The following is a 12,489-nucleotide window of genomic DNA, read 5'->3' as shown; positions in this document are numbered from 1 at the left end:
CATCAGAAATGGCCCAGGGTGGTTACCCTGTAATTCCTAGCCCTGACATGAATGAAAGGGGCTGAATTTGCACAAAAGGAAAACCAGCAGGTAAAGCAGCCTCTGAGTACTTGCCAGGGTAAGATACATTGGAGCTGCCAAGAAGGGGAGGACTTTCACTATTGGATCTTGTCAAAATGCTGCTTGAAGGACAGGCACTGGACTTGGAGCCTGTCTTCCTGCAGTGTCTGGTACAGCCTGATTAGTTGCAGCTCTGAATCGGAGATGAAGCCGTTGACCCTATCCATTTCTGCACCTTTGTGAGACTTTGGCTTGGAGCCCTCTGCAGATACTGCGCAACGCTTCGCCTGGTGCTAACAGCACATGGCATGGCTGGTCATGGTATGATGCGAGTTTGTTTTGGTGGAAAAGTGGACATGGAGCACAACTATGCCATGATTATGACCAGGAAGGAGATACTGAGCAACTCGCCTTTTTCCAAAGGGATATGCCTGGGGGAAATAAACAGCCATAGAAAGACATCTTGACATAACTCAGAGAAAACATAGCTGAAGTCTGAAAATGCTGCACTGAAAGTACTGACTCAGGCAGTCTTCTACCAGGAACCAAAGGCTCGGCCCATGCCCTGTGAGCACCAGTGAAGCTGAGGGCATCTCCATTGCACATGCAGCATACATTTAAACACAGCTGATCAAAGGAGAAGTGGCCACTTCTCTGATTTCACCTCCAGTGTGTTTAAGTAAGGCTTGCAAACCTCATGACAAATTGCTAATTTAGTTCATGGCACAAGCATACAAACACCACGTCACAAGCAGAGAGCTGGGTTAAACTGTTCCTGCCGGCTCTAGCTAAGCTCAGACTTACCATGGTGCTGGCTGAGGGGAAGCTTTCAAAGGAAATAACCTTAGTGGAAGAGTGATAGGAACAAACAGCTGCGAGACTGGGGACAGTAACCATTTAAATGGAATCTGCCACAGATGGACTTGCTCAGCCCACAGCACTCGCCCCACACAAAGTATTCACATTTAAGTCAATGGGGACTATTCATGTGAACAAGAACTCCAACAAGTGTCTGTGCAACTGCTAGTCAGGATGTTCACATCCTCTTGGGACTAGACAGATGCAGGGATATCAAGTACCACCTACACCATGCAAAGAAGTCTTCTGCTGCTCACATTCCTTGTGGAGTTTAGCGTTCTTTGTGGTGGGAACAAGAAACGCATCTTTGGACGGGAGAGATGTCGGCTCTGAACAAGGGAAGGCTCGCACAGAAACTCTGAAGTATCAACAGACATTTCTAAACAATATCCCCCCTGTTCTCAGCCTTAGATTATTTTAGGTTTGTTTTTTTAAGAAAACACCTCCACTCAAATCCACCATTTCAACCTGATCAGTCTTGTGTGTGTTGCCATCCACTCCCTAGGTTCAAGGGAATGCCCATTCTAGCCACCTCTTGCTACCCCCAAACTTCTGATCCATGCCATTTTTTCAGTGTGGCATAACTCCAGGTGGGCAAAACTGGTTTCTAAAGGGTCTTAAAGGTACTGATTCAAACAGAGTTTAATACATTTAAATTAATAAATACTGAAAGTAAAACTGTCGAAAAGAGCAAGTAGTTTAAAGAAGGTGCTGGTCAGCTAAACAAAGCTATGAGGTTTTACACTCTTAGGATAAAGATCCAAATTAAATAACTATACAATTTATGCACATACTTCTTACGTTACTCCTTACATGTTGGTGAACATTTGCATCACTCAAAGACCAGGTGTCACAGCGGCTGCAGTTGCTGAAAATGCTGACTGGGGTACTCACATGGAAACCAAGTTCTGCCATGTTCTCTCCAGCAGCTTGTCCTGGTAGGTTAACGGGGAAGATGGTGCAGCAGTGTAACGCAGAAGGAAATGCCAGTAAGCTCAAAATACTTTGAAAAATGTGTCATTTTATTTGTGCACATCCAAAGTTGTACGTAGAAAGTTATAGTACAGTCCCGTAAATTTACTCATTGCTAGAAGAACTGCCAGGGCCATGGGCAGATGTTTATTGATTGATCATCAAGTTAGAGGGGAATAAACAAACAAAAAAAACCCAGAAAAAAATTAAAAAGTTATGGAACTCCTTTTTTTTTGTTTTTTTTTGTTTTTAATCCCCAAGTACAAATTTTATAAATACAAAACAAATTCACAAATTACTTTGAATGCTAAATAAATATCTACTTAATAAACTCAGACTGAATACCTCCAGCCAGCACTGGTACAGTACTTAAAAAGATATGCAGTTGTACTCATTCATGTGTAGTGTTGAGAAGATATGCTCAAAGAAGTTTCAAACACACACACACACACAGTTTCCTCAACTGTGCTACAGCAGAAGATTTTATCTGAGTTGATAAAGCCCTCCATACCACAGCTCCTACAAAATCTAGAGGATGAAACAAGGTCATTTTGTGCAGGAAAAAAACAATGTTCTTCTGGAAGATATTTGGACACATGAATGTATTAAAAATGTACAAAATCTCTGTAAACCAGTACTGTATCGGTACATCTATCAAAATTATCAGACACTGAATAAAACTGTAGCAAAGGTAATCTTTCCTACGTTCTCCTGAGTGCTTAATATTACATTGAGAATATAGTGCAGGCCACACTTCAAGGTGGTTAAACAGTTGTTATTGCTTTATACAGGTATGACGACTGCGTGATTTAAGATTTAACATTTCATTTTAATGAACATAGCAGATTTCTCAAAAAAATCCTTTGGAAGGTAGAGGTTAGATTCGTGACTTCTTCGCCGCAGGAGCAGCATGGTCCACATTACTAGATGTGATTGGAAGTCCAAGCTTTTGAGCCTGAATGTGGAAGAAAGCTTGAAGTCTAGTTCCAGCTTTTGCTTCACTTGTGTTACGAGGGTTGTATTCAAAGCAGTTTGAAAACATCAGCTCAATGTCTTCAATGAATTCCGCTAGGAAATAAAAAGTAAATCAACTGAACGTGTCTCAGAGCAGTACGATAAAGCAGTATGACACCACTAAATCACTACAGTGAGCCTACAGTCACAACACAAAAATGTCTTTGCATGTGTCAAGTGTCTATCATTATATTAGTGCCATGTAAACATTCGTGAAATTTCTCTTATTATCAATAAAAACTACAAATCCAGCAGTAACAACAGGACCTTTTTTAAATATTTCAGTGCCACTCACTAACATCAAGGGCTTGAGAAATTACCAGCAGTTCCTCAGCTGCTCATTTCTTACCTATGCATCTTGGAGTAAAAGAACCGTTCAACAAATCTTACTTTAAAATATTAGTAAATGCTCTTTCAAATAAACCACAAAAAACAAAACACACCACGAAGCCCCAAACCAAACAATTTCAGCTTCCTGATCCTCTGACACAGCTCTATTTTATGACAAGAATTTATTTTAAAGTGAGAGAAGAGGGTTCATTACCTCTTTCAATCAGTAATACTTACATGCTAACTTGTATTCACATTTATTCACTTTTTCACGGATAATATTTAAGGCAATAGGTTTTTTGATGATATCATAGTAGTCTGGTACCTAAAAAAAAAATAAAATATTTCCATAGACAAAAGGAAACTTAAAATTCTACCTATAAACAAATGATGTATTAGCAAAAGCATTTTGGTTTTGCTTTTAAACAGAGGAGTCACAAGCAACCACCTCAATCTCCTGAACTGAGTGTTAGTTTTCAGGTATTGCTTCTTCATTTCTGTATTATTCAAATAGTAGACCACAGCAAATATTAGCCAGTGAATAAATCTAATCCTAAATACCCTGTGAACAACTCTAAGAAAATTGCATAAACAGATAAGCATTACAGTGGTCCCATCTGTCAAGTGCAAAATGATTTCCAAGATTTAAGAACCTTTCATTTTCCTGCAACATATTACAATATTAAAAGCTCCTCAGTCATGAGTAATGACCATTTTCACTCCACTACTATTCACTGTCTTACAGGAGAAGTGAAATCCTGATGCTCCATTTAGTTGTGTTGAACAGGAAGTAGCGAACCTTTTTGTAGCAAGAACACAGTATTCAAGTAGCAGACAGAAAGACTGTTTATGTGATGAAAGTGAGGGGATGAAAAGGATTGCCTAACTGATCATTCGGACCACAGATTTTGAATTCCATGTAAGTACCAAGCTTAGGCTGAGTGTCTCATTAACAAGGCAGGGCAGGAGGGTAAAAGAAAAGGATATCTGATCCAAATGTGACTCCTCCCCCCAAGAAAAGATACCCACATGCACCATCATGTATGTTTTTAAACCAAGGTCTTGTTTATGGCCTGTAACTTTACTATATGAAGTGCAACCTGCAAATGAACCTAAAGAAAGAATTAGCAGAGCTACAGAATTAGATTGACACATTTTACCTTCCTTTCCCTTTAGAAGTGCAGTTCACATGAGAACTAAAAAGAGTTTTCCTTTTCTGGCTTGCTGTGCACTGATCATTCAGTGTATTCTTTACATGGTCTTAAAGGCAGCAAAAAAATCAAACCAGAATTTCGGTCATGATGAAGAAAATTTTAACTACTCAGGAACGGATTTTTCTTTCCAAACTATACAGAGACTGTCCCTTAGTGATTGATTCAGGCAAATAGTAACACAATGAATTCTAGCAGTTTCTTTTTAGAATCAAAATTAAGTTGAATTCTCCATCCCTCCTTACATTCACCAGATTCTTGCACTATCCAGTGTAATTACTGTACACGAGTAGGCAGACACTAATCTCTTATTTCATTCAGGATTCCTCTCCTCCTCCTCTGCACTTACATCTTTCATTCATGTTTGAACATCATTCTTTTTGTCCAGATACATTAATCCTTTCAGCTATCTGTGACTCTGAACTCAGTTTCAAGTCTTCATTTAACAGCTGTCACTGTTAATTTTAATAGAGCACTTGAACACTGAGCTCTAGATACTGCACGAATGTCTGTGCAGAGTTGCTCCAGAGGCCTCGGAGAGGACAGGCACTTGGTTAGGGTATGACAGTTTCAGCAGACAAACCTTTGCCACCTGCAGAAAAGCAGATCTGCCTTGGGAACTTTTACTGTAATACAAACCTCTAAAGCAGCACTTACTTTGGGTACCTACTTACCATCAAGTATTTTAAAAGCTAAACAAGAAGAAAATAATTAAGAACTAAGCTAAGAAATTCTCTGTTTTACTGCATTATAGTTAACATCAGAGTAAAGCTGTTCCTATCTTGTTATATTACTGCAGGTCTGTTCTCAAAAATACCTTTGCGTAAATTGAAGGTTACTCCAAATAATTAATCAACATAAACATACCTTTAGCAGCCCCATGCTCTACCTTTTTTCCCACAAATCAAGGCATTTCATATTTTTAAATGCCTGACAAGCATACTTTAAAATTTCCCAACAACACACCAACTGTAGAAGTTATTTCTGGCACCATATTTGAGCTGAAATGCAAGCGTTCTCCTGAATCACACTGCTTATCTGTATCCCCTTGTTTGAGCAAGACTATAAAATCCCAAATTTTTACTGTCAGCAAGCACAATTCTCAACCATTCCCCTCTACAGTTCTATCAGTTACCTGGATTTTGGAAACCAGTTTCATGAAAGGCCAGCTGTCATCATGTCGTACCAGTTCCACTACGAGTTGTTCGAAAGCTGAGAGTTCATGGACTCCCCCTTGACGTCCTGAACTTCTTCTGTTCAATGAGGTTTGAGGAGATGATTCTGGAGAAAAAAAAACCAAAAAACAAAACCCACCCCACCAGATAAAAATAAAAACCTGAGAAGAAAAAAGTTTCAAAAAGTAGTAAAACATCATTATTCTTGGGTAGTAAAACTGTAGTTTCAGGACAAAACTCAAGTAGTTTGGCTTCAGGTATTGTATATATATGTAACTACACTGCAGCCTTGTTATTAACCACTAAATGTCTCTTGCAGTACAAAATGCAAAGTACCAGGACTTAGCTGGGTTCCTCCTCCATTCTCCTGCATCACATTAATTTTGGAAAGGATTTTTTTCCACTGATTTCAATTTTAAGACAATTTGTTAAACACTGAAAGAAAAGCCCTATTAGAGAAAAACAGAATAAGCTGCCTGCTCGTAACTTTTGCTTCAGAGTGGTTTTATCTGCTTTCAAGAGTAGTCAGCAAGGTGGTTAGAGGATAAGCCTAGAAACTCCCAATGGTGAAGGACAGAAATGGCACAGAATACAAGGCCACCACACTCTTTCACACTCTTCAGTCTCACATTGGGGCCTTTCTGTTTTTAAAAGGTTATTGTAGCTGGCCAAGTATTCCCCTACTATCACATACTTGTTATTAACTTATCAAGCAAGAACCCTCTTAGCCCTATACCAGACAGGTGACACTTTTCTTCTGGCAGCAGTTTATTGTGGTTTGTGTATATTCCAAATTTTGCTACCTTGCCTACAGCTGTGTTCTGCACTGTTTAACAAAACAAAACCGTAAAAGCTATAAGTAAGCATCTGCATTTTTAAGGGTTAAGGCATAAATATCACTTTCACATTTTCTACCCACTTATTAGCAATTGCTCCATATTGTTAGCAAATATGAACCTTCAAATATGGGTACGATAAATCTCCTTGGCAATTGAAGTTATTTGTTCTTTAGATGACTGAATTTTTCTTTTTGAGGTTCATTTCTGTCACTGCAAAAGAAGGGATCTGCCTTGTTGGAAGAGGTAAAACTGCCTGAAAGCATCATTTCTAGTCTTCTTGCTCTACCACCCAAATAGTTTTACAAGGAACAGAACATGGTTTTCATTCTGGGCAAAATTATTTCTCTAACCTGTGGATTGTCGTTTCCTGCCTCTTCTCTTGGGTTCAGTAACAGGAAGAGAAAGCTTTGAAGTAGAAACTGGATACTTCCGAAGCCGTTCAGTCGGGTCTACGGTATCAACAATTCTAAATCCGAGAGAATTAGAAGGGCTGTTTTCCAGTGTGTTATCAGCATTCTTTCTTCCTCTTCGTCTTCTTCGAGGACTGAGTAATTCCACGAATACATCTGCTTGCAATGAACTTTGGGTCTGACGAGTGGTCCGGCTATTAAGTCTTAAAGAAGGCTTTGTCACTGATGGAGGGGCTGATTTTGCCTTTCTCAACCTCCTCCTGGTAACTTTAGATGAGGATTCAGTTTGCCTAGGTGTGTTCTGCTGACTCCGAGAAGCATATCTTGCCTGACGCTGGCTGTTCTGACTTGAGAATGGATTGTTGAGTTTGGCTGCTCTCATTTTTAATGGAAACTTCACCTGAGGTCTTCCTGGCTTTGATGTGCTACAAAAAGTGAACAATTATGTTTATTTATCCCCAAATTCCCTGTGTCTCTCTTCCCTCAGTTTTCTAATTCAGCATTTAAAAAACCCAACCATTCAAGGTTGGACTGGTAAGCAACTGCCTTTCAAGCTGACGCAGCCATCCAGCTACCATTATCTAAATACTGAAGTCTCTTAAGTAGATACTATGTGGAGCACCTACTATAAAAGAAATGCTTGGAAGTTCCATCATCCTTGCAGCTTGTGCAATACAAATGCATTAACTGGAGCACCAGCTATCAATTTCTTTAAATCACTTGCTTCTTTCTCGCAGCAACTATAAGTAACTAGGATTTTTAAACTGTATTTCCAGCTACGTAAATAAACTGCGGTTGTAAAATACTTAATGTAGAAGTTATGCTCTAGTCAGGGTTTATAACTAATAGTGAAGACTCTCCTTCCATTACAGGAGAGAAGGAAGATCCCAGAGATGAATTTACTTCTCAAGGAGATGCAAGTTCTCTCCAACTATTGCATTCCAACTGTCAGAGCCACAACAGTCTTGCTTCAGTCAACAGGTTTTCTACTGTTTGAAACTCTCCACTTTACATTGAAATAGTAGCTGTACAGAACTGCAACTCTGATGGCCATCTCACCTATACATCCCAGGCTGGAATTTTCATCCTGAAAAGTGAGTCTAAGTCCACTGGACTTAAGTTTTGTTAATACTAAACCCATCACGTAAGAGCCAAATTCCTAAAAAGCTGCCATTTTTTTAAAATAAACATATTTTTCACACTGGATTTTCAAGATATGTGCGTATGTGAACAATTACTCCACCTAATAATATATTTCCGTGAGACATCTGCTAAAGGGGCTTCCATTTACCTCATCTCTTCTTCCTCCTGAGATTCATCTTCCTCATCTTGCTCTTCTTCATAATGCTCTTCCTCACTTTGCCCCATTTCATCATAATTTGCCTCTTCTTCCCTTTCTCCTAGTTGTTCAGCAGTCTCTTCATCACTTTCCACAGAAGGTCTTTGTCTGGAGGAGAGGCGTCTAGAGCGCTGTTTTGGTCGGCACTCTGGGCAAAACCAGTCTCCTTCAGGAATGACCTAGAAGGAAAAAAAAAAAAGGAAAAAAAAAAAGAAGAAAGAAGCAAGCATTAGTAGTATGCAATTAAATTGTAAGAAGTACTCAAGTTTTGTGTGAAAAGGAAGCACTTCTTTTTCCTCAGATACCTTCAGCTTGGGTCTGATGCAGTAAGTATGATAGCCTCGATCGCAGCCATCACACAGCACCATGCTTTCTGCATCGCCTTTCTTCCGACACACTTTACAGCGAGCATTGAGGATGGACTTTGACCAGATGACACTTCGATCCAGTGTAGACAGATGAAGGAAAACTTGGGACAAGCTGGTAGAAGAAAGAAGTGACTCTCTCCAGCGATCCAAAACTGTTTTATAGGCCCGTCCACCATCACTGGCATCTTCCATTGAAGAGGGGTATTGAAAAAAAAAAAAAACAAAACAAAACACTAGAATCATCAAACTTGTCAAACATCCACATTATTTTAGACTATGAGGTAAGGCTCTGATTCTCAACACAGCAGTAGTAAACTGGGATAATATTATAACCTTTGTCTTATCTCCTCAATACTTGAATATTTCCCCTTTAGTTTCCAAGCTGCTGATGCCATTAAGAATTTCCTCTTCAATACCACTTCAATTTCAACTTCCACATACATGGGACATGAGAAAGACATAAAAGTATTACTCAGATAACAATCTGGAAACCTAACAACTTGATTAAATTTATAAATGAAGATTACTTAAGATAAAAAAAAGGACACTCCCAATTTACTTTTCCTTGTAGGTACATTTTGAAACCACAAAATTATTTATATTTCGATATTGTACCTAGCATTAACCAGAGACTTTGCTGGCAAAAAACAGCTTAAAGGGCTTTTCTCACCTGCACTTCTCAGCATAATCTAGCAGACAATCTTTTAGGCCTCTCTGCACACCTCAATGCCCTTATTCCTGTCCCGCACTTCACAAGAACCTGCATGTCTGTCCAGCTAACCAGACTGGGTGACTGCTGTAGTTGAAATATTACTGTTTTCTTGGTATTTTATAAGCAATGTAGTACACACGAATCTGTGGTGCACACCTAGTGGCAAACCAGGTCAGACCTGGGATCCTAATTCAGTTAGAAATAAACGGGGGGCAGGGGATGAGAGATTATCGTATTTTCATGGGTTTGGTTTGCAACCCAGGCCACCAAAGCAGCCACACAAATACACATACAGGACAGTGAGGGAGGAGGTACTGAATGGGAATGAGCAGCTGGGAATTACAGAATCAAAGTGGCTGTTTGAGGAGCTGGAGAAATGAGAAAGTATAAACGACACCCTGCACTGCTGCTGCTGAGCAGAAAGGGTATTTCTTTATGAATCTCAAAAGCTATTTCTTGCACTTTGAAGCAAGAAGGTTTACGGAAAGGAAGACACAATATAGTAGTACTTTTGATTAGGGAAATGTTCAAAGATTTCCCTTCTAGAAGGGATAGCCCAGTTATTACTGTTTGACCTCCAGCTGATTAATGCTGCACTCCAGTATAAAATGCCACCTTGCCTGACTTGCTATAGTAAGAGTGGGCACAGGAATGGCATATGATCCACCTGCCAAATGATTTCTCCTCAGCAATAGGATGAGAAAACATCTAATAACAACCAAAATGAAAGAACAAAAATGAGACTAATTGCTCTCCTTGCAAGGCCTTTTTGCCTCTCATCAACTGGCTGCCAGGATTTGCCTAATCTTGCATACATCTGCATTAGCATCAAGCAGCACAAGAGGAGTGATGGTAGAAGGCAAAGGATAAACAGGCAACACAGCTTCATAAATAAAATGTAGCCACTCCTGAACTGTAAATTCAAACCTGGATTTCCTAAAATTTCCTCTTACTTTATCCTTAGGTTTCCTGTCTGAAGTTCAGTCTACTAAGGATAGTGGTCAAGTGCAAAAGCAATGCTACACTCTATCTTCCTGGTGTTTTTTTAAAAACCAGCAAGAAGAAATTAAATCCACTTGTCAGGACACTAGACTAACATGAGACCCAATTCAGTTCTGCTGCAAATTTCTACTGTAACTCTGGCAAAGACACTTTATCTTAAGCATATATATATATATATATATATATATATGTATATATCAGATTAGCGAGCATTTCTTTTGCTGACAGTGCCAGCTTGAGCATAATTACTAGGTTTTTTGGCAGTTATTTTTAGCCTGAATTGGTTCACCAATATAGTTCATGACATAACACAACAAATATTTGCACTGCAAAACTGCAAATGCAATATAGAGATAGAAATTACCGACCACGACCTGCTTCAGCACATCCTGCTGCTGAAACATGCCAAACAACCCCCGACGGTTCAGATCCCAATTTGTAAAATAAGAGTAACACTTTTTTCTTCCATCCATCATCTTTCTCATTTATATTGTTAACTTGGAGGGAGAAACGGCCTCTTCCTTTGTGTCTCAGCAGCTCTACACTGCGCGGTGGGATACCCCTCTGTCAGCTAAGCCCTCCAAGCCTTGCTACAATGCAAATTAAGTTGTTTGACAGATCTATGCACTCATCTATCAATAGCTATTGAGCTCAGGGAAGGGTTTCCATTTTAGTATTCCTAGAAAGGATATGCAATTGCACAATGCTGCAAAGTTTCAAAAAACCCCGAAACACCCAGAGGCATTAAAGGTGTGGGGGGACAGGATTATGTGAACATGCAAATTTCTGTTCCAAATTGATAAAAAGAAAATATAGGGTTTTTTGTTGGGTTTTTGTTTTGTTTTTTTTTTTGTGTGTGTTTTTTTTTTTTTAAATCTGTAAGTTGCATTTTACTACACTATACTAAACTATAAAACAAAGTTTTTTTTACTATAAAACAAAGATTTTATATTACTATCCATGTTTAAACCTTTGGCTTCAATAAAAAAATTCTTCAGTTTAAGGAATTGGCTACAAAATTATTATAGTAAACAAACAAAATCTGATAAAATATTTAACAGTTTCTAATTCTTAGCAGCACAAGTAACATTGAAAATTTACCATATCTCTGCCTACTCTTGCCTTCCCTGTCCTCCTTTTATCCCCTCAATGCTTCCATTCATTATCTTCTGCATTACCCAACATAAATTCAGTTATTTCAAATAACTTTTTTAAGTGTGGCGAATTTTTTTTTTTAATTAATTTTTATCATCCATGCTTGTGGAGTCTAAAAATATAACTATAACAGTGTTTCCCAACATGTGCATGTGGAAAAAGGTAGGCAGGGAAGGGTAAGAGAATAACATGCACGAAGGAATTGCTCATCCCAGGATTTAATTTGACTCCCACTACAAACAGAAGGCTTAAATCTACCCTCCCTTATCTTCCTGTCCCTCTCCAGTACAAATGGATATAGAAGCAGCTTACTGACCACTGGTTTCTCTCCCAGCAAACACTTTGCCTGGTCTATGCTACCACAAGCCTCCTAACATCTCGAAAACAGCCAGTTTATGGGTACACTCCTCAAGGACCAAGAGAACTAGCTCGCCTGCCATGTGAAACAACATTAAGACATTTTTGTGCAGGAGTCTTCTTGAGTATAAAAATTATGTGTAATTAAATGATTTCTAAAACACAATTTACAATTAAGAAATGCATATAATTCACATTACATTTAATCACCAAACAGCAGGAGATTAGGGGCCACCTAGTAGCTCTGCAAGGCAGAGGGTGCAGTTTCTGGGGCTTCTAGATCTCCTTTTGCATTGCTATCTTCTGTGCCAGTCTTTTCTTGCTCTTCCACTTGAATATTTGGTATGCATCGCAACTCTAAACTTATCAGAATCACCAGTGAGGCTCTTGGCAGCCTGACAGAGGCTCAGAACAAAAACGGAGCAGAGCGGAGCAGCTGGTCCTTTTATTGCTGTGCTGGGTCCCTTTGTCTGCTCTGCACCCTGGAGGCCACCGGGATAAACTTGCCAGTGACTGCAGTGAATTTCACTGTGCTGTCTTTAGTACTAGAAGCTGTAAATAGACTGAAAACTAAAAACTCTGAATTATGGCTCCATTCCCTAATAGGAATTGAGCACAGTGAATGGGGGCGGGAGTAGAGAAGGCGTAGCAGAGAGGGAAAAGAAACTCCACAGTGAAGGGAACGAC

The 12,489-nt window shown here is 39.3% G+C and overlaps 1 protein-coding gene across 4 annotated transcripts in view; it reads right to left on the bottom strand.

Moving 5' to 3' along the window:
* Nucleotides 1-1,919: 1,919 nt before the first annotated feature.
* Nucleotides 1,920-12,489, bottom strand: part of BAZ1A (bromodomain adjacent to zinc finger domain 1A) — a 61,480-nt gene continuing 50,910 nt past the window's right edge. For all 4 annotated transcript variants that reach the window (XM_057428678.1, XM_057428676.1, XM_057428677.1 and 1 more), the window contains 6 exons: nt 8,514-8,761; nt 8,161-8,387; nt 6,810-7,294; nt 5,581-5,726; nt 3,472-3,559; nt 1,920-2,958 (listed from right to left, as the gene is read on the bottom strand). In XM_057428678.1, coding sequence (XP_057284661.1) covers nt 2,768-2,958; nt 3,472-3,559; nt 5,581-5,726; nt 6,810-7,294; nt 8,161-8,387; nt 8,514-8,761 — 1,385 coding nt within the window. In that variant the 3' untranslated portion in view covers nt 1,920-2,767. The remainder of the gene's footprint in view (nt 2,959-3,471; nt 3,560-5,580; nt 5,727-6,809; nt 7,295-8,160; nt 8,388-8,513; nt 8,762-12,489) is intronic.

This window comes from Pezoporus wallicus, unplaced genomic scaffold, assembly GCF_028554395.1.
Source record: "Pezoporus wallicus isolate ANWC-B61680 ecotype Strahan unplaced genomic scaffold, APGP_CSIRO_Pwel_v1 contig_3486, whole genome shotgun sequence".
In the NCBI taxonomy this organism is placed as follows: Eukaryota; Metazoa; Chordata; class Aves; order Psittaciformes; family Psittacidae; genus Pezoporus; species Pezoporus wallicus.
Note: the sequence above shows the minus strand (reverse complement) of the source record. Positions and strands in the feature narration are given on the sequence as shown.